This window comes from Pholis gunnellus, assembly GCF_910591455.1.
Source record: "Pholis gunnellus genome assembly, chromosome: 4".
NCBI classification, from domain to species: Eukaryota; Metazoa; Chordata; class Actinopteri; order Perciformes; family Pholidae; genus Pholis; species Pholis gunnellus.
This window is the reverse complement of record NC_136530.1, coordinates 24,346,484-24,369,171: the sequence shown is the minus strand read 5'-3', so window position 1 is coordinate 24,369,171 and position 22,688 is coordinate 24,346,484. Positions and strand designations below refer to the sequence as shown.

The 22,688-nt window shown below is 44.2% G+C and overlaps 2 protein-coding genes across 2 annotated transcripts; one reads left to right on the top strand and one right to left on the bottom strand.

Moving 5' to 3' along the window:
* Window positions 1-9,565: 9,565 nt before the first annotated feature.
* On the bottom strand, window positions 9,566-16,038 carry cep63 (centrosomal protein 63). Its single transcript, XM_079157330.1, has 14 exons — window positions 15,726-16,038; window positions 15,408-15,585; window positions 15,120-15,215; window positions 14,638-14,760; window positions 14,438-14,551; window positions 14,157-14,330; window positions 12,735-12,880; window positions 12,419-12,562; window positions 12,236-12,299; window positions 11,944-12,141; window positions 11,524-11,610; window positions 11,196-11,398; window positions 11,030-11,114; window positions 9,566-10,940 (listed from the first exon to the last, which is right to left on the bottom strand). The coding sequence occupies exons 1-14, from the start codon at window positions 15,764-15,766 to the stop codon at window positions 10,743-10,745; spliced, it is 1,851 nt and encodes a 616-aa protein (XP_079013456.1). The 5' UTR covers window positions 15,767-16,038; the 3' UTR covers window positions 9,566-10,742.
* Window positions 16,039-17,263: 1,225 nt separating this feature from the next.
* On the top strand, window positions 17,264-19,295 carry LOC306695232 (uncharacterized protein). The gene is made up of 4 exons (XM_079158428.1): window positions 17,264-17,397; window positions 17,783-18,285; window positions 18,713-18,817; window positions 18,922-19,295. The coding sequence occupies exons 2-4, from the start codon at window positions 17,927-17,929 to the stop codon at window positions 18,965-18,967; spliced, it is 510 nt and encodes a 169-aa protein (XP_079014554.1). The 5' UTR covers window positions 17,264-17,397; window positions 17,783-17,926; the 3' UTR covers window positions 18,968-19,295.
* Window positions 19,296-22,688: the final 3,393 nt, after the last annotated feature.

Below are 22,688 nucleotides of genomic sequence, written 5' to 3'. Positions count from 1 at the left end.
TTCTCTCCTCTCTAAAAAAAACAAATACAGACAACAGTAAGTAGAGTTAAAATCTTCACAGAATAAAGGTGAACATATAAATTATGCAGCTGTATAGAAAGAAATAAAAATGAATATTTACCTTTTAAATGAGAGGGTTTACACTCGCCCTCCACCTCCCCTCCTCTCTCTTCCTCTCCTCTCCTCTCCCTAAAAGAGAAATGGAACACAGGTTATAGAGTTATAGTTAAAAAATCAGATGAACAGATTATTTATTTATCACAACATCAATTGTGATGATAAGAAATAAAATGATACTCACCTCTTCCTTAGAAGGATTCACACTTGCCCTCCACCACCCCATCTCCTCCTCTCCTCTCCTCTCCATCTTCTCTCCTCTCTAAAAAAAACAAATACAGACAACAGTAAGTAGAGTTAAAATCTTCCCAGAATAAAGCTGAACATATAAATTATGCAGCTGTATCAGAAAAAAATATAAATTAATATTTACCTTTTATTTGAGAGGGTTCATACTCACCTCCACCTCCTCTCCTCTCCTCCTCTCTCCTCTCCTCACTCTTCCTCCTCTCCTCTCGCCTCCTCTCGCCTCCTCTCGCCTCCTCTCCTCTCCTCTCCTCTCCTCGTCACTGAGGACTCTTGTCGGACTAAGGGTGGGCATCAACAGACATGTGAACCCCCTTGATATGCTGTGGACATCCTATTAATTCTCTGCACAGAGGAGCTTCCCTGGGGGGTCGAAACACGTTGGAGGTTCACGCTATCCCCCCCAGACCACTCTCTGTGTGCAGACACCCTGCCTGAGTCTCTGTGCAGTGACCAGGAGAACCTTCTCAACAGAGCATGCTCCTAAAATCTAATACAACTTAATACATATAATACAACTTAATACTTATATCTAATACAACTTAAACAATTCAACACAATCATTTCAGTCTAAATAAGTCATCTCAAAGTCAGCTAAATTCAGTTCAAAGGAATAAAGGTGCTTACCAGGATTGCGGTGCTGAACATTACCTGGAGGTTCAGGGCCTCTGTTGCACCGCCAGCTGTCGAACTGGTCTCTCCTCTCCAGATAAAGCCTCACGTTCCTCGCCCACTCCGGCCCAGGGTGGTCCCATAACGGGCGACGCTGACCGGGACTTACCTTTACAGGCTCACTGGGTCCCTGAGGGGGTTTAAGTGTACTTACCTGAATAGATCCACCTTGTTCCTGGTGCTTCACAATGCCTGGAGGTCCAGGAGCCTTGTGGCACCACCAGCTGTTAAACTGGTTCCTCCACTCCGGATTCAGCCTCCTGTTCTTTGGACTTACCTTTACAGGCTCACCGGGTCCCTCAGGGTACCTTCTTTTGCCTCGCCTTTGGGGTGAGCTTGGGGGGATGCTACGAAGGACCCCAGTAACCGTGCTGCCAGGGTCGTAGTCAGGTGGGGGTCCAGGTGAGGGTCCAGGTGGGGGTCCAGGTGAGGGTCCAGGTGGGGGTCCAGGTGGGGATCCAGGTGGGGATCCAGGTGAGGGTCCAGGTGGGGTGCCGATCTGGGAGGCGGGTCCTCTGATCCTGAGGATGGTCCGTGAGACTCCGGGCCGGTTAGGGTCCGGGATCTGGACGCTGGTGTACGCGATCCGTCTGGCCATCTGAGGGTAAAAACACACACAACCCTCAGACCACTGATGCACATCATGGTACTTTCCCACATCACATATCACATTAAAAGGATCAGTAGCACAAAGCAGTATGACTAGACAGAATGTAGATGTCATACAATAAACTATATGCTATAACTATATGCAGAAAAAAACACAGTAAAGTGCTAAATGTTTGCAATTGTTTCACAGTGTTGTTACTGCAGGAGGCCTCCATATGTTTACAGGCTGCTGGTATCAAACCAAGAGAGTTTCACTGTACACAACACAGTTTACTGTCACGTGACTAAAATGACACCTGACCTGCTCTGATATTCACAACACCATTTTGTTTTCATAATTATTGAGCATATGAAGGATTAGGCTGGATAATGTACTGATTTCTGTCAGCTGTTTATTGTAAACATTAATATGTGCGTGCACGTAAAAACGTGTGTAGATAATTACAATCAGCCTGGAAGCTTAGCACAGTTTAAACAGAGTACATCTACACTCAGATACATTTTACACAGCGAGATTTACACCAGACTACCTTAAACAAAATGTCAATTTAAAGCTGTCTTGCTGATTGACTAAAAGTGGGAAACATGTCCGCGCCTTTTCTATAAAATAATTATCCTTTTGTGGTTGTTTCACTATCTGCTGCGCATCGTGTTAATGTTCAGGACACGAGGACATAAAAGTGACACGTTTTTGAGCGAGGTTTGGTGTAAAATAGTCTCCTCATATATGAAAAACATCACGAGTATGTAGGAAACGTGTGAATTGTGAACACGTTGAAATAATACAGATTAAATATATTGTCATGCGTGCATCACTTATGATCCATATCCCCTAGAAGTTGTATAAATATATAGAAACAATATTTGTATTAGCATTTCTCAGTGTGTGCTAGCTTAATGCTATACGGTCGGGTCTAAACAGCTAACGTTAGCTAACAAAACAAAAGCGCTATTGTTTAAATTAGACAAAAACGTGTTTAAACTTGGTCACAACAGTCAAAAGTCAATCCTAGTGGATGAATTTACACTGACAATTGAAAATATTACCAATATTAGCATACATATTGGTGTATTTTGGGGATTCACAGTCTCAATGGTAAAATGCATTGAAGACCATAGGGGTTTAGAAAGTGTATAAATCTCACTTCTTTGCAGCAAATAGTTCTCACAACTTGACAGTAGGTCACAAGTAGAGTTCCTGATGCAATTAAAATCACAGTTTGAAGGTTTCTTTCGAGAGATTTCGTCGAGTGAAGGATATTTCTGCTTTTCTGACTGACTGAATTTTCGTTTCTGGACAGACTGAGTGAATTTTGAAAAGATGCGCATTTTGGTAGACATGGTAACGACAGAACGTTCAGGTCCCTGCTGAGAACAGGTCTTACCTCAGAGTCTCCATCAGGTCCGGATCAACAGTCCTCCGCTGCACAAACAGACATTAAATACAAGCTCATGAGGAATATCCTTATGGACATAAGCTAAAATAATAAAGCTAGCTTTAGACTCACGGTCTCCTGTCACGTTTGGGAGTCACGTGACCTGCAACCATACTATAGTATGTCTTATAGCATGTAAAAAGATGCAATAAAGTATATTATGTGGAAAAAAGTCATGAAACGGTAATAGTATAGCATGTCCAAAAAGTCATAGTATAGTATGACAAATACTATATATAATATAGTATTAACTAATATATAATTACGTTTTCAAATTTAACTGGATGGATTATAAATAATACATAGAAATACATAAATAAATGTTGTTCTCTCATTTCAAGTAAAATAAGGGATCCATCTAAAAATGAAATACACAAAAATGAATCTTTGAAAAGCTTGCATCAGATATTGCTTGATTTTAGAAAAATTTATGAAAAGGAAAAAAGGAAAGTGTGGCTGGAGTGAACTTTTTTCTTCTCTTTTGTTAAATCCATTTCACATCATAACTGTCTCAGTGAACTTTATAATAAACAATCTCTACACATTTCAACATCTTGCCCTCAGTTCAGACTGGAGTGTTTGGTCTAAAGATGTGTGCAAATCTCACTCGGCTCACGAACGATGCGTTTCAGAATACAGATATTCGATTGGCTGAGTAGCGTCACGTGAGATGATTTACAACGTATGTGATTGGTCGGTGTATTTCCTGGACTGCTGAACGAGTGCCGTAAAGGCTGGAAAAGCTGTGCAGGTTAAAATAGAAGCGCTCCGCCAAAATGTATAATTCTCAATTATCCACCAGTTATTCGTCCGGGTCCGGATAGGACAGCGTCTGGGTCCTGATCCGGACCGCAGTCCGCCTATTGGTGAGGGACTATAAGAAGAAGACATGGTCACTATGACATCATCCGTTTGTGCCTCGAGTTCTGCATTTTGGCCATCGTCATCTTGTTTTTTTTGCAACCAGAAGTGAGACGAGATGGAGGAGCTAAGTACAACCGAAAGCTGACCAGGACATTTTAGGTGATCAAAACAGTTACAATTAACTTTCATGAAGTGAAAACACACAGTGAAAGGGTAGAAGTTGTAAGACGAAAGCAAGAACTCCCCCGAGACTGGACAGCACCGTGGTAGCAACCTGTCAATCACAGTAAGCCCCGCCCTAAAGCATACTCTGCTTTATGGTCTGTTTGGCTCTAAATGGACCATCATTTACTAAATGAACATCATGCTGTATTGAAGAAGACTTGAAACTGGAGATTGAGACTATAAACTCATGTTTACAATGTTTACTGAGGTAATAAATCAAGTGAGAAGTAGTCATTTTCTTATAGACTTCTATACAATCAGACTTCTTTTTGCAACCAGAGGAGTTGCCTCCTGATGGCCATTAGAGAGAATGCAGGTTAAAGGAACTTCAGCATTGGCTTCACATTTCAGACCTGGAAGTTGCCTCCTGATTGTTTTCTAACTGCCCTGTATCCCTTCACTTCAAGAATAAATATCAGACTTTATAGTTCACATAATCATGTTTATGTTTAATTTATTTTTGTGGAAAAACTGCTCTAAAGATTAAAAGAAGCACATCAGTGTGTTAATTTGTTGCTGTATATATTTTATTCAAAAATAAAACTGATTCCATGGAAACAAAGAAGGGAAGACATTAAAACAGATTTTATAATCAAGTAGCCTATATTCTACATTATTTACTTTATAAAACAATTAAAAACAATACTTTTTCAATGATTAACAATACAAAAAGACTTTTCAGACAAAGTGCTAAGACAAAGGATCGGTACTTACACTTTTTCTCTGAAATTACTTTAATATTTCTCATCAGGAAATAATTATGAGTACCAGCCTTAATAAATGCATATTATAAAACATTGTATATAATAAATACAGATTCACAGCACATGACAGCAAGGTGCGTTTTTCATGTTGTAATATCAAATAGCTAGACAACCGTTGACTGTATCGCCTTCTTTTAAATTATGCATGAGAGTAATTACATTACAGCAAAAATGCGCAAAAAAGCAACAAAAGTAATGCTGAATGGGAAAATCTCCAACATAATTACCACATATATGACATTCGCTCTCAGTCATTGTGTGTTATTTCTCAGTCATTGTGTGTTATTTCCAGCAGATAGGTTAGCTTAAATGTGACACAATGTTTTTCTGAGGTTATATTAAAGGGAACAACAGCCATAGATTGAAAGAGTTAGTTCAGTCGGCCTGTAGGCTCAACAAAGAAAAAGTCAATATTGAAGAGAAAATAGTTCCTTCACATAGAGGCCCATTACTACTGTAGGAGGAGTATCAGCAGGATTGAGGTCTGCAGAAACCAGATAAACCCTCGCTTCTATCAAAACTAGACCTGCGTCCCACATCCTTCACTTCTTCACTATTTCTGTTTACAAAATCTCCGACCTAAGACACTATTCAGGCCACCACAATCTGACCACTCTGCATCAGCGACCATGTGCTGCTGTCTCTCTGCAGATACAGGGAGTCATTCCCAGGTCCCAGCCATCCACCCCCCCCCCCCCCCCGCCCAGGTTCATCCCCAGTCCTGAACCCTGATGTCCAGGAGCACCTCTGAAGATCCATGGTGACTCCGGGGAGTACCAGAAGATTTACCACTCTGTGTTGGAACGACTTACTGAAGTATGTTTGTACTGCACAGACTTATTTCCAACCAGCAACATCTGACTTGGTTCCCAGTCTCTGTACGCAGGTTCCATTGGGTCAGCTGCCATCTGTGGCCTTTAACCAGCCTCAGGCCTTCACCAGACTCCACCTACAGCCATTGACATCCAGCTGCATCACCAGCTGCATGCGTACTGCCTTGGGCGGCCAGCCTCAGCTTCCACCTCCAGCTCTCGCTGTGTTTCAAACAGAAAAAAGATAAATGGATGACGGATACATGAAATAATATACTTTTTGACTTTACCAGCGTTTGGCCACACCCTTCGTCAGTGAGTCTTTGCCTTCATTCTTGTAGTCCGGCCTCCGCCTACAGTCTCTGCCTTCAGCTTTCAGCGCTGTTTAAAATGCAGCTGTCACCATTCAGCAGCGAGCCCCACCTGCAACTTTTGGTGACAAGCCAGCAGCCTCAGCCAGCCATCTGCTGCTATAAGCTACAGGCCTCATCAACCAGCAGCAGCCCCAGCATCACACTCCACAATTACCTCCGTTTTATATTCTAGTGACCTCCATGTATATTTAGCTTCTCTATACAGCACTTTGATGACACTAAATGTGTTCTGTAAGTAAAGCTGACTTGAGCTAAACGTTCTAGTAGTGTTTTATTTATTTCCATTTGTCAACATCTTGTCAGTGAGGTGGAGGATGGAGACAGGGAGGTGAAGCACGACCATTCACATCATGTGACATCATCACCGTGACAACTGAGCGAACTCCACGAGCCCGAGGAAGCCCAGGAGATTTGGTTGAAAGCTTCTGGAACTGAATGCATGTTGAGAATGTTTTATTTTTTTTTTGTCTGTTGAAAAAGAACACATCTCAGTTATGGTAGTCCGACTTCTACTTTAGGAAAAGACCACTGGTTACATGCCACGGTGTGCAAACAAACACGTAGCGTTAAGTGGTGCACTAGAGTGCATGCACGCACTCATTGTGTGTCAGAGGAGCGAGTCTTTTCCTCTCTGGCACAGCTCCCCGTGGCTCCGAGCATCCCGATAAGAACGTCTCTGCAGCATTGCAAGTGTCCTGCAGCGAAAGTCCGGATGGTCCCACGGCACATGACGAGTCCGACCACAGTCTGCACCCGCTCCCTCAACCCCACCCTGACTCGAGAACAATGACACGCTCCCGTCAAGTACAGGGACCCGGCCCGGAGCTGGAAGTGGGACACGGACGCACGCGAAGCACGAGGGGCATGCTTCTCTGAAGGCCCCCCCCCCCCCACCATGGAATGTGCAACAAAAGAATGCACGCGGGGTGAAACAATCCTGGGAACAGTCGTCTTATCTTGTGAAGGATGTTCAGCAATTCAGAAGGAGACATTGAGCGGTGCAACAAGCTGTGAGCGGAGAAGTCCATCACACACGAATCGTGCTGAAGAGACACTTTTCACGGAAAGAATGGTTTTAATCGGTTATCAATCCGAGGTATTCTTTCCAGCCCATGCTCATTAATCTCCGCTTCAGGAAATCCCCGCCAAGCTGCATCGCCTGTGAGCCCTCTGCACAAACAGTCCATCTTCATTCTTCCTTCTTTACTCCCATGACAGGCTGTGATCTCACAGATAAGGGACGTTCCTCAAACAAATACCTCAACAAACGCGTTGATAACGTGGACCAAGTTTCCCCATGCAGTATGCACCAAGTTTGACAAAACCCACATATTTGTTCATTTGGCTTCACGTAACCTCAGATGGTGTGTGACACGAGGCACTCGGTGTTGGACCGTAGAGGCATTCCTGTTTTATGACGGAAGAACAGACACAAGCCTCTGTATTGCTGGCTGTTTGAGGAGTATCTGACTTGGCAGGTTCATTACCATTGGCCACAATGTGACAACAGAGGATTGGCATTGACCCCTCTGCTGCCCGTTTGTGGTAGAGCAAGAGAAGCCCCCCCCCCCCCCCCCCCCCCACACACACATACACACAAGGCCACATGGTGAGGCTGAAAGCTCTGGAAAAACCAAGTAAGTGGTCTTTGATGAGGTTATCGGTCTAATATTGTCTTGGAAGAGTTATGGTATAAAAATGCTGACGAGTTGCTTTCTGGGAAATGTAGGCTTGAGTGGTTTGGGGGCTTAATCGATACTTGAGACGAGTTAGAATATCTCGGCCTCGGCAGCTTCAACTTTTAACGATTTCCTTTTGGATATTATTTATGTCTCCGGCGAGTCCATCAAGGTTACGGAAGTGCAAGACTAAATTGCTGGAATGCCCCTTTAAAAATCACACGCGCAATTCCACTCATTAAACTATTCAACTTAGCATCTCCTCAATCATCTTGTAGCCGTAAGCAAATTCTTCCTGTAAATCACTATGTAAATAACGCAGTCCGAACTCTCCCTGGGCCTGAATCTGCCTCACTCCTCCTCCCTTTTACTAGGCCCCTCCGAAAGAATCTCCAAGTATAAAAACCTTCTTCACCTCCCTCCAGAGAGCCAGAGGAATGCCTGCCTTGCCAAATTCCTCAGTGCTGTTTGTTGGGGCTTACAGTGCTAGCAACACAGGCTACCAAATACCAAAGTGAGAAGTCACTCACTGGACCCAGAGACAGCTGAGCAGAACATCTGTATTCATCGTCATAAAAGTTTGACAGGCAAAAGAATGAAAAACATATTTCTTCAGATTAGTTTCCCCCCCCACTTTATTTCCATTCTATCAGCGTGTCCTTCGTTAGGGAAGCAGTAAAACAGAGCTATTCCCTCTGTGGCCTTTCAGTGTTTGTGAGGTGGAGCGCCCCACATGGTTGATATTAACATTCCATCAGCTTTTCTAATGATGAGGACAAAGCGGGCCGCAGGGGAAGGTTCATGACAGCATTGGCATGGTGCACGCATTCCTGCACTTGACTAGCCAGGGGGCCTCTGCAGGGCGGGCAGTGGTGGTGGTGGTGTTGGGGAGGTTTGAGAGACAAGTAACTGGGGAAAATGAGGAGAGCTACAGCATAAAGCTGCCTCCTCTCCCTCCCTGCTGTCCGGGACGTCTGGACAGACATGTACATATGTGGTATTTTCACGGTTATGACAGACAGGCGTGCAGGGAGGACGGGCGCTCCTTTGGCTCACAGCAACATTCTTTTCTCTGGATGTTGTATGGAAGTTGTATTAACGTTCCAGGCAACTTGATGAACTGGAATGTGCAGCGTCCTACGGGGGAAAAGTGGAAAGCAGCCTCCGCAACAAGTAATCCAGGTGGAATTTAGCAAGCAGTTATGTGAGGTCACATAAATACGAGCGGTCAAGAATTCCTGAAGGTCGTTTCAGTCGGTTGAAAGCCAAGCTGAGGCGTATTTCCTCCATGGTTGTATAATAAAATCCAGCTGTGGCAGACAGGTGTGCAACACCATCACAGCCTCCCCACAGCACATGCCACGTTACCACAATGTCCCGGGTTTGATTCAAGCATTGGGACCTTTGTTCTACTTCATGCCGATCTCTCTACCCCCTTTTATCAGTCTTTACACCGTCAAATAACAGGTAAAAAAGCATTTTCAGCTGCTCCTTATAGTATACTGAATATCAAAGGAACTATTTTCTGACGCTTTATAAACCAAACAAATAATTAATTCATCCGGAAAAAATATTGGCAGATTAATTGATGAAAAACAATGGCAGCGAAAAGCAAATCAAAACATTACCAGCCTACGATTACACCATTTTACAGTCACTGTGCTGTAAAATGGCGGTCTAGGTTGTTCCTCTTTCTGTTCTCTTTTTTTGGATTATAAAAACAGATTTTGTTGAATCTTATGGAAGCATAGGACACGGGACAGGATGCGATGCTTGTCAGCTGAATAAGACATGAGGTGATTTAATCAGTCAACCTTTGGATACACTTGACGGGACATAAACGTCCCCCTAGTGAGAAACACCGATTAAAGAAATACACGATAAACAGAACAAGAAGTCACAGGCAAACAATCTGAGCTAATCAGCTAACACTAGGTCATGTGTGTTACCTCATGCCTTCACAGTGGGGACGGCGTGGGCCAGGTTGTGTGAGGCCATAGCCCAAAGCCCCGTACAGCCTGGAATGTTTGAATTACAATTGCTCCTTTTGACAGTTCCTATGAAGCTCTTAGGTGAACTTAAAGCTCCGCGTTGCCATTCTGAACTTAATTGACCCTTCGCCAAGTCCCGCCCTCGAACGCAGTTTGGTCAATCATAGCATAGCATCGGCCAGCTAACAACTAACCGTCTCTGCTAGACTCTCATGCAATCGTTTCAGATTCGATTCATTTTCAGGCTGGTGTTGTGGATTTGGAGCGAGTCACGGTTAAACGTTGTGTAAAAGTGACACTTGTTAACCAGAGAAGTTGGAAGGAGATGTGCGTTTATAAAATGTTAAACTTCTAAGTAAAGAAAAACAACCTGTGGAGCTAACATTAGCAGTTAGCACATCATTAAGTAGCGGTTGGACCTCTATGCTATGCTCACTACTGCAGGTTTACTGAATGTATACACATGCCGCTTTTGCGTTTTAATAATTGTAACAGTGAAATAAGACCTACCCAGCTTTACAGGAACAGTGTTGATCCGTAATGTCATTCTCTGTCTGCAGGTGATGTGGTGGTTCACTTTTACACTGTGATCTGTAGCTTTAGCTTCTATTTTGATCTTTTTAACCTGTTTTCACTGCTGAATCAGTTTAACATCCTGGATATATATGTGTGTTTGTAGACCCTTCTGTGTGCTTCTTTTTCATTTTTCCTAAAATTAGATATTTCTTCAGGGAGTGCCGTTAGTGACAGTGTGGGCTCCATGGTAGCTCGGACAGCTTGACGGAGTAACAGAGGGGGGCGGGGCTTAGTGAGGGGTTAACTGTAAGAAAAGACGTCTCTAAATTCAGTCAATTGAGGTCAAATGTCCTTCTCCACCGCATACAAGAGTGCAGTCTTCCACACTACTGTTCAAGGCACGTTTTCTTTCAGATTTGTTCCATCTCGCTCCATCACTAACCATTCTTCTCTGAAGCCTGGGCAGACTCGGGCCCCAAGCCACTTGGCAGGTACTTGGACACTATCCTGATGCTGCTGTCCATCATACCCTGGATGTGGGTGTCCAGTCTCTGGACCAGATCCTTGGCCAGAAAGCTCTCTTTATCCAGGAAACGAGAGACCATGCCATCCGCCGGTGACACTGACGGAGACTCCTGAGACAGAAGACAAACACACAGCTGTAGGATTCTTAACCGTACCTTCTCTGCAACTGTGGATTATTATCATTAGTGACGAGCCTCACCACTGGAGAGGGAGAGGACATGAAGTTGTCTCTGGACTCTCTCTGCGTCTCCTCCTTGTGTTTGCCATGTTGTGTATCTTCATTGCTACAAATACAGCGAGAAGTTGCATAAGGGTTCAATTTCTTGGGTTTTTGGTGAACGTGTGTCTGTGATTATGCCGGGTACCTGTCCTGAGCAGGCTGTGGTTGACCAGTCACGGCGTGGCTGAGCAGGGCTCGTTCATATCTGTCTTGACAGGTCTGGTTGGAGACCTCGAGTCGGGTGTGCATCTCTGCAATCGCCTGCCTTAGCTGCCGGTTCTCTTGTTCCAGGCTGCTCAGAGACGACACATAGCTCTCCTTCAGGGATGCAAGCGAGGAATCTCCCCTCTGAGGAGAGAGTTAAAAAGGGCACAGAGTGAGATGAGTCAGATTAAGTAACAAACGCCGAAGCCAAACTCAATCCTGTCTGCTGCCTGTCTGTAAAATTGAGACTACTGTCAAAGCGGACAAACCTTTGGTGACTGAGACTCCAGCCTCTGCATCAGACCCTTCAGATGCTGGTTCTCGGTGTGGACAGTCTCCAGCTGTGCCTGAGTCATCTGAGAAAGTCGGGGAAGATGAAATCCAACATATTTGACTGAATACATGCGGATACATGATGCCGTTCTCCTCAACCCTTTGAGGAAAAGGAGTTAATAAGATAATACAGGTCTATTTTCAGGAACTCCCATCTTGTGGACAAGTCACCAAGGCTCCTTCTACCTTTACGTCGGCATGAAGCCGCTACGAACACACACCTACAGTATATCCGAACGACAAAAATCTTAAGTTCAACATTCTGTCCCTCTGTCTGAAAGAGTCTTGTGTTCGTTGTGAGCCAGATTTCCATAAACATGATGACGTCACGGGGCTACGCCTGTTTATTTGCTTACTTTGAGCTCGGCCGCCTTCTGCTCCGCTCGCTCTGCCTCGCCACGGAGCTGCTGCCTGATGCTGGACGAGGAGCCCTTCAGTGCGGTGATGGCGGCGTCGCGCTGGTGCAGCTCAGCGGTCAGCTTCGACACCTCCTTCCTCATTCCCTCCACCTCGCCGCCGTGGGTCTGCTGGGCCCTCTGGAGCTCTTCTCTGATCTGTAGGAGGAATCCAGAGAAGTGACAAAAGCGGACGTTGGTTGGGTATGCTTTACTCACAAACGATGTACGCAAGTCAGAGACGATTTCTGACCCGTTTCATGTCAGCAACAGCGGAGTCGCGTTGTGCCTCGGCTGTCTGTCGGCTCTCCTCCGGTCTGAGCAAATCAACAAAAAACGTGAAAAGGAAACACATGTTGATATCGCAATAAAAGAAAGACAAAACAGAAGTGTCAAGCGCATGTGATGCAGGCGCCTAACAAAGGCCAGCAGTCACCTGTCTTTGAGATGGACCAGCTCGGCCTTGAGGTGAGCCTCACGCTCTTCGGTGCAGCGGAGCCTGGTTGCAGTCCTCTCCAGATCTTGACTGAGGGTTTCCACACCAGCACAGCCCTGAGCTGCCAGGCAGTCCTCCAGAGAGCTGAGGAAACAACAACGGTTCTTTATTGACTTCTCTAAGAACCCTCTTCATACGGCACACAAGCATTGAAGCTATTGTACTGACACTGCTGTACCTACAGTGCAAGTATAGACTGCCCTCTCATGTGCTGCTGCTGTACTACACCCTGACTGAAAACACAGTGTGTACCCACCGAATGACTTGATCTTTAGCTTGCAGCGCTCGGCTGAGTCTGGCAGCTTCGTTACGAAGCCTTTGGCGTTCAAGACCGGCTCTCCGCACAGATGTATCCTGGGAGTCCAGCGTGGCGTGTAGTTCCTCCCGTTCCTCTGAAAGGACCTGTGAGACAGCAGTGGATTCTCAGCTGATAGTTATATTTGTAACTACTACACTGCAGCACCGATCTATGGTGAAACAAGATCAACGTTAGCTTTTTGTGAGGGACATTCTTCTACACATTATGCCATTCCACTACAAAGTTATTTAACTGCAGGGAGTCTTATAGACACACATCATAAACTCTGAAAGTGAAAAAAAAAACAATAAAATCCTGCACACTAAAATTAAATTCATGAATTTTACCCTATGAAAGTCTGAGGATAACAACGCAAATAAAATGACCCCAAGTGATCGACGGTGAGCAGGATTCTTTGGGTCTCAGCACGCAGAAGAAATCCGAACATGTGCAAAAACGTGAAACATGCTCAAGAGTCAACGGTCTTTTAACAACCAACCTGCTTTTATTTATGGTGTTTTAGTGACTTTGAGTCACAGTACACTAAATTTGTATTACACTCCAAGGGGATGGCAGTGTAAAGTAATTTGGCTATATCTTAGCACCAATAGTAGTATTTCAGGAAAGTTTGATGCTTGGCCTTGATAATTGTATCATGAAAAAATACCAATCCATCTCTGAGTTGTGATCAGCCTGCAGTCCATCGTCGACCACTACACAGGTGGATCTTTGGGACATTATGCACAAGGCTGGTCACGATCACTGTCCAACATGCTGATCCTGGTGGTCAGTGTTTAAATAAATAATGTAAAAATAACAATGTTAATTAATAATAGCTCAATAATTAATTATTTAGGTATTATATATAGCTTTGAGGCCCCACTCTTGTGTCTCAGTCATCTCTGTGCTGACATCATACTGTGGGTCTGTCGCCAACTTCTGCTGGTATAAATTATACCCCAATGTAAACTGGACTAAGAGAAACCTTATAACATATTCAAACTATATAGTTTGACTTCAGTAGCACCTCTTAATAAACAGCAGACTACTGCTCCAAACGTGTCACTGAGTTACTCAGTTCTCTCTCTCTCTCTCTTTGTAATCAGGGATGGTAGGGTGGGCCACAACCATTACAGGCCTCTGGGCCCCCCATGATCACCTTCAGGAGGGGACACAGACAATGACCGTTGAGCCGATCATGAATCTGATTTGGGGCGTGGCGACTGATGGGACCAAGTCTGATCCAGTCTGAGTCAGTTGGTGTTGACAGTTGTCAAATCATACATTTTAAGTCATCAGATCCAGATTGTTTTTGAACAGGTTTGATATCGGTGACTTGAATCTGCCACTGCCTGCATTTGTTCCCACCGTTGTGCTTACCTGCTGCTCTCTGTGGTACTGTCCCAGCCACGTCTCGAGCGGTCGGAGGCGTTCCAGTTCGAGCTCCTGTGAGTGCATGCTGCCCTGAGCCTTCTCCAGCTGCGTACGCACATGCTGCACCTCTGAACAGCAGCCCCTGTGCTCCCTCTCCTTCTGCCACAACGCCCACTGGGACTGGAACAGGAATGATGGAGAACACGTGAGAAGGTCATCTGTTTGCATTTGCTTCAACAGTAAACTTGACCGAATTTACATGTTATGGTTTATGAATTTGCTTTTACTTTCATGTGTGTGAGCTCATCAGTCAGGCTCTTATTTTGGGCCTCCAGCGCTGTCAGTTGTTTTTGGTGCTGGATGCGCTGCTGCTCCCATTCTACAGAGCACTGGCGATAGTCCTGCAGGGGAGAGACAAGGAGGGTTATACTCCACATAACCAGTAGATGGCAGTAAAGGGTAATGAAAGGACTTATGTGGTACGTACCTCAATCTTTTCATTGAGTCGGGTCACCTCTGAGCGGTCTGCCTCTTTCCTATTTGCTCCTTCACTCGTCTCTTTGAGCTGTTTGCGCTGCAGCTTGAGATAACTTCTCTTTAATTTCTCTAACTGCAGGGGAAAAAAATGTTTGTGAGAAAGGATTCTCGAATTCAAGTTTTAATCAGAGGCCTTGAAAGTTGTATTGTCAAATATATGATAGGATGACTATACAGACCGTTTTGTCACTAGACTTCACAGCGATCAATATGAAATGTCATCTTATGCTCAGTAATGTGGAGTAAGACTGTTGACATTTCGTTAGGTTTAACCGGTTCATAAGAAATAAAGTCAACTTTGACTCTGCAGGTCTGCAAACTAGCAATGTAAAGACATGTTGAGGAACTGAAAATATGTTTACAAAACGTATACCACGATCTTCTTATCAGTTGAATGACAGGCTGTTTGAGCGTTGTATTCAAGTGTCTCACCTCCTCCCGGACCTTCTGCAGCTGCTGCTCGTACTTGTTAACAAACTCTGGTCGACCAGGCTGGACTTCTTCCAGCTGCTTGTGGAGCAATCGGATCTACGATCAGGAGCCATGACAGCAATGGTGTTGTAAAAATGTGGGTATAACATCAACATGACGACACAAGTTAGTAACACAAGCGGCATGCAGCAAGACAACAGTAATACAGATGAATGATCTCTCTCTGTGAGCAAACAGGAGGTTATATTCTTCATGCTATTACTAAAGAACATGCAACTGCTACTGCACCTCCAGGTCCCTCCGTTCAATGAGATTCCTGGAAGTCAACAGCTCCTCTTCCCCACTTTTCAGCCTGATCTCCATGGCCTGAATCTCAGCCTCCCATTCCCTCTTCTGATGGTTGATCATGATGTCAATCTGTCTCATCAGCTCCTGAAGCTCTGGCTCACATGATGACAAGACAGAGCTGGAATACAGACACCAAATATAAAAAAAAATCATTGTGATGTTGGCTAGACCCGTTCTAATACCACATAATCAAGAGGTAGCCATCACTGTTACCAGCTAACGTGTGTCACTGGCTTTAGACAGTTTACGTCACGTTACCTCAGGTCAGGATTCTGCAGAGACCCCATCGAAGGCTCCATGTGGTTGAAGTGATGCTGTCCGCGGTTTTTCAAGCCTTGTAGTGAACTTAAAACTTCAAGTTAGCAAACCTAGCAACCTCTGTGGCACCATTAACTAAGCTGCGACGAGAACAGCCGAGTTGCGTGACTTGAAATTAGGTACCTAACGTTACATCAACATTGTGGCAAAGTCGAACTTGAAGTACAGTAAGCACACCTAAAGTTTCTAACATGGTTAGCAAACGTTAGTAGCTACCGTTAGCAAGTTTGAGTACGCCTAACTACTTTTGTTTACATCGTTAACTGTTCTAGCGGTGCACACAGCATACAGCTACAATCAATGATTTCCTGATGAAAGGCGGTAACTCCGCCTCCAATCTGTGACCTCAGCACGCTGAACGTCCAAAGTGTCGGCTCTTTGTATTGTATAAAATAGTCTTTGGTCAGATGGGGCTCTGTATCCAGGTAAATTCAACACCTCGGCCGTGCACCTTATGTAATACAACCAAATGTTGATATTAATAAGTGTCTAGTGCTATAAATTACAGTCAATCCGTTACGGAACTATACAATACAGTCAGTGTAGTCGATCCTATAAGTTGCGTAGTTCTGTTTCCCATGAACACGTGGCTCGTTGGTCTAGGGGTATGATTCTCGCTTCGGGTGCGAGAGGTCCCGGGTTCAAATCCCGGACGAGCCCAGTATTTTGGTTGCTGGCAAATGCTGCCATAGTGTCTGTAGAAATAGCTAGCGTTAGCTATGTGCTAAAGCGAATATGCAACCGGTTATCAGCGTCAGTTGTAATTTAACTACATGCACTACGTTGTAATTCCGTTTTTATAGCAGCCGTGTTGTGTGTGGCTGAATTAAGAGACGGAATTATCTTGTTTCAACATCAAATGACGTTACCCCTCAGGGCCTTACCTTAATGTTACCTAGCAGGTAGAGCAGGTACCACCTAACGTTAGCTGTTATAACCATTAAGAGGTTAAGCCATACAAAGAGAAACTTTGCATGGGTGTTATGCGCTTTAAAATGGATACGGTGACCGTTAGAGCCTAGGAAAGCCTCAGCATTTACATAGTAAATCTATTAAATAATGTAAAACCAACGGTTGAATTGTTCAGTGTTTTATAACTGCTAATTTGCTTAAGGAAAGCGTGGCTCGTTGGTCTAGGGGTATGATTCTCGCTTTGGGTGCGAGAGGTCCCGGGTTCAAATCCCGGACGAGCCCTCGTTTTTAGAGAAGCATGTGTTTGTCCCTTTATCTAATATTGAAATTAGTATAATAATCCACATCCACATTTATATCAGGGGGGGAGCCAGCTAGGTTCGTCGTCACTGTTTACCTCCAAGGCCTCGTTCAATTTCCCTCACCCGTTTCCCCACCTGCCCTCCGTCACACTAAACACTAAACAAAAGAGACTCTCTACCGCTCTGCTTCCCCAGCTGTTGTGCTGTGAGTGTTTAGGCTGTGAGAAGAGAGAGACGCTTCTTTCTCCGCCCCCACAAATACACCAGACACTCCTAACAGGCGGCAGACGAGCCGGCTCTCCATTCACTGCAGCGCTGCTGTGCTGTACACTCCAATGGGACAATATTCTCAAATAAGGCTGAAGGAGCGCTGAGTCTGTTCTGTCTTCACATGTACTGTAAGTAAGCTTTACTGAAATGCATTTTTTATTACCATTATTTTCAACTTTTTTTCAGTCAGATATAATGTTTAGTAGTGAATACTGGTTTATGTTATGGTTTGCCATTTTTAGTGTTATTCATCTCCTTTCTTTAAAGCAGCAAACGGTTTTGACTTTACTCAAAATATACTCTCAAGGCCTAAATAACAATATAATTTAAGTCTTATCAGAGAGATATCTGTGGAAATTAAAATAAGTAGGATGTATTTTCAATTCAATTTAGCTCAAATCTTCAAATCTTCAAATATTACTGCTGTGAAAAGGTGTGTAATTTTTTATTTTATTTTTATCAAGCAGCACATCTAATAACTATTTGCAAAACCACATTTTTCATTTAACATAGAGAAGCTAACTGGGAACGGACCATCCACTTCAACAAGCCCTCATCATCAGTTGTTCTTTGGGACTTAACCGGATCCAGATCACCCGCTCAACTACCTCTGGGGTCAACTCGTCACATTCTGCGGTCCTCCGGCTCAGCTTCACCATGGTTCTGTGTGAGGACGGCGAGTGCAGTGTCTGCCTGTCGCCCTTCTCGCGGATGGACAGGGTCCCCCGGGTGCTCCACTGCAGACACACCTTCTGCGACCCGTGCCTGGAGACCATGTCGCAGGCCAGGAACGGGCTGCTCACCGTGGGCTGCCCTTTGTGTCGCCGAGTGACCTGCATAGGGCGCGGCCTCAGCCTGCAGGAAGCCCTGTGGGTCAACAGCAAGCTGTGGGAGCTGATACCTGAGGACGCGGACGCAGAGGCCGAGGAGGAGGAGGAGGAGGAAGATGGACGGAAACAAGTAGCTCAGGAGGAAGGGATGGAGGCTAAACAACAACCCTCGCTGCAGGCAGAATGGTAGGTTTGACAGTGTAAACAAACACATAAATGGACATTAAGAGTAGAAACTCATACTGGTTTGCTGTTACTGTAGGTCTTTTTTGGGGGGGCACTTGCATTACTAGTTATAACAACGTAAAACTTTCTGACCTTTGACCTCTTTTTTTCCCATGATTTTAGCTTTATTTTTTTGTTTTTTTGAAAGTGCTTTAAGAGTAAAAAAGAAAAGGAATTGAGAATCGTATCTCTTTAGAACAAGCGTTAAAGGATTTGAAGAACTGGACCTTGGATTCGATAAATTCCAGTCATACCTACCCGCACACACGTCAGTGTTAAGCTGCACTTTTGTCCACAAAGCTTCTCATTAGCACCTCAGCTCTGCAATGCCTCCTTTTGTGTTGTGGGAGTAAAAATCCGGTCTAACTCTGGGACTTTTACTTTCCAGTGCTTCCTCCAGGTCTGCCAGAACGAAGCTCAAGCTGCCTGCGTTCTTCAGAAAGTTCAGTCTGACAAAGCAACACCAAGAGAGGATTGTTCCTGGCAGTAATGTGTAAGTTGTGACTTTGTGGTGAATGGCACAAATAACAAGGAGACGTTTAGTGGAAGTGTGGACTAATAGTTTCTTTTGTTTGTGTTTTTGTCCTGTTTTTGAAGGGAAATGAAATCGTGGCGCAGGCTTTCAACTGAAGACACTGTTTAAAAAAGAGCCGGATCGAAGATGATGCGACAGTTCTCCTCCTATTCTATGATGGCAGACGCCACTAGAAGACTCGACTCGTGGCCGTTAGGACCGAGAATCCATTTGTGTTCCTGTCAAGACATTGTTTTGTCCCCAGCCAAAGGTGCCCCGTCTCCCCCATTATTTATTCTAGGCTTAATTCTCCCAGCTGGTGCTGTGGGATTTGGTTCAGCTGTCCCAGTGGGACTCACACCCCGGGACCCCCTCGTAACAGATGGTCTCCTGGGAATGTTCCCTTTTGCATAGCCACTGCTGAACATTGAATATAACTTATTGTTCTTCTATTTATGACAGCTAGTTGACAAAGTATTTAATAAAAGTATTTTTGAAAGAATTTTTCCCTCTCTGTTTTTGTATTTACTTACTAATTAACGCTGATCATACCGTGTGGCTTTTGGGAGATGAAAGAATCATGAGCTCAAAGCAAAGACGTGACACTTCTCTACTTTACCGTGTACATGATTTAGGACACGTTAAGTATTAAAGTGACTGAAATAAAGTGAAGCCAGGAGGAGATTTCTGAGCAGCACAATGTGAATATTACTTTTGTGGGCTCGATAAGCAAACAAAGACATGTCACAATAGGCTCATTCAGCCATGAAAGGAGATTAAAAAACAGCATTCAATGAGCATCTGCCAAGTTTTCCACCATGGTAGATATTAAAATACTGGATCATTACTTTCATTTATTCTTTTGTGTCACCTTATGTGCACCTAAAAGGTTCAACAATATACAGCCCAACGCCATTCTGAGATGAAGAGAGAATTAAATCGCAGTCTCGAGGTCACCGCTAAGTGTTTGCAGTGTTTGGCGTCTCAGTCGTCTCGAGGTCATTGTTATTTGCCTGTTTGGAGACACGCGCTGGATGGAGCCAGACATCCGTTAGTTGTCACGCTGGTTTGGTAGCCAGCTAGTTGTAACAGGTTTGTCTCAACTGTAAAACCATGAGATGCATATTTTGATTGGCGGGGTGTTATTTTTCGCTCTCAGTACCATACAAGTGTTCCCACGGTTGAATATTATCCCAGTGACTGACATCATCTCCTCCGTGATGCTGCGTCCAAGTTTGTAAATGAACTGGCATCAGCCGTGTGGGCTGTCTGTCACAGCTGCAGTGTGGACTGCAGCTGGAGAGCAGCAACCCTGCGGAGAAGCAAACAAAACAAGGAGGGATTGTGAAAGTGGCACAGTACCAGTTTCAGTTTCGCAATGTATGTGTTGATCACGGGGATTAAAGGTTGGGACAGAACAGGAAACAACTCCCCGTGCGGGTTGGCAGTGGTGGAAGAAGTACTCAGATCGTTTACTACAATATAAAAACACTTAATTTCATATCAGGCTTGTGTATTCCAAAGCTGACCTAAATAAAAGCACACAAGTATTATAAGAGACATGTCTTCAAAGTAAAAGTATTCTACTACTCTGCAGGAAAGTAGTCCCAGTAACTGTCAGATGTTTGATTTATAAAATATGAATCTGCAAAGTGACTAAAGTGAAGTTTCCCTCTAAAAAGTAGAGTATAGTGCAAAATGAAAAAATACTCTCATTAAATACTAGTACCTCGAAATTGTACTTCAGTAGAGTATTTGTGTAAATGTACTGAGTTACATTCCACCACTGCAGGCTGGTCTGGTCAGACTTATCGGATCAGGCGCAGCAACACGCGGGAGGAATTCCAGTGGGCAGTCTTTGCAACAAACATGGCGTAAGGCAGTTTCCAAAGTACTGTCCATTACACAAATCAATAGTACATTCCTTTATGAGTATGTGTATTACACAAAGTGTATTGGAGTGGAATAAACTCAAATACCGTCTGTACTAACGTGCGTTTGCAAAATCTGAGGTGGAACTAGGACAGAACTGTTGGATTATGGATTTGGTAACGTTTGCAGATTAGTCACATGTTAATTTGGGATTAATTGTAAATCTGTTTGATAATATTCATAACTAAAGCACTTTACAAACTTTAAGTGGGACTTCATTTTGCTAAACTGCATCCAACGGCTCGTTTTCGGCCCCAGGGCCCCCATGCAGGTTCATCCGGCCCTGGCCATTAAAGCAGATAATTCCAATAACAGGAATTCCCTCTAGTCATCGATAGAAACTGGGTATATTTAGTTATGTCACAAGAGAAACCATGCACGCTACAACATGTACAAAAAACTTAACATTGACACAATTATTGCTTCACTACTGGTAACTACACCAGTGGTTATGTGATATGTATCACCACATTCCTGTCAGATGAACTCCAGCACCCCTTCATCAACACCACCCGTCATGTTCCAAGTGTGTCCACTATCTCCGCCAGGATCGATAGTATGTGTGTGTGTGTGTGTGTGTGCTGTGAGTGAGGCCAAATCCCAATGTCCCCCCTAAACCCTAAGCCCTGAACCCTCAAGGACTCACTGACGTCACCTGGTGAGTGGTTGAGTGTGAGAGGCTGTGAGGGCTTGAGATGGTGGAAATAGGAATGGGACAGCACTTTGCTGCAACATATCACGTTACCATGAAAACGACAACAAATATGATGTATAATTGTAGGTATTTATTTTATACTTTGTACTCCCTAATTTGAACTTCTTCCAGGTTCTTTCCTCACAAGATCAGGTCATTTCTTATCATCTATTTTCTTGTTTTTTTTCAAAACAGCTTCAATGACAAAATCAAATATTTATATTTATATTTAATACATGTTTATTTTTTGTTCCATCTTTAACCCTTAATGTTTCTGAGTAAATGTATTATGACAGGCTGAACACGTGATCCGTCCTCTTTGTTTACCTTTTTTTTGTATGTCTCCATGCGTCCACTGGTTACCCCGTGTTTAACGTCACATTGCTATGACTTGTGGGTAATTCCCTTAGGCTAAGTCAGCATACTATGCGGACTTACGGAAAGGGTTCATAAAGGGCTCAAAATGTCTGCGAGAGAGCCCTCAAACACTCGATGATTTGACAACGGGACATCCCTAAACCCTCACGAACTTCGCGGGAGCGCGCCCCAAAGTCCGTGAGTCCGTAAGGGGGGACATTGGGATTTGGCCTGAGTGTGCACCTCTGTGTCTGTCCACGGCTAAACTCGCATTCTGCTGCAGCAAACTGCAAGATTGTATGAAATGTCTCATACGATGACTTCGAGTCGATTGCCTGCATCCATCGCCGCTTGTTTATGAAGCCTTACTGGCCAGTGCTGCTCATTGTGGGTTGTTTTCATTCAGTCAAACAGTACAGCAGCGGTTGACACACCTGGAGGAGATCTGCATTCTACTGAGTGCACCTTTTCCAGTTGGGATGGATTTTGAAATGGATGCTAAGTAACTCAATAAGAAAGCAGATCTTCATATTTCTTTCATACGATTGAATTGTAAATGTTTACATGATCACAGAATGTAGATATTACTCAGAGATTCAAGCAGTAGTCACAGCTTTGTATCGTCTTATCTTAAAGGTTCAGGAAAAAAAGAATTGTGCACGACTTTGGTAATAAGACATCTTTATTAATCATTTGGAGAGACATGCTAGATCTCTGTACAGCGTGAATGGAGAGCCAGCTCTGGACTGATCAGGTCCGCTGCACAGAGCTGTGACAGAACATACACCTCCCAAGGGAACGGCCACGGCCTCCATCCTCAAGTGCTCACCCCCATACCCCCCCCCCCCCACCCCACGACACACCAAG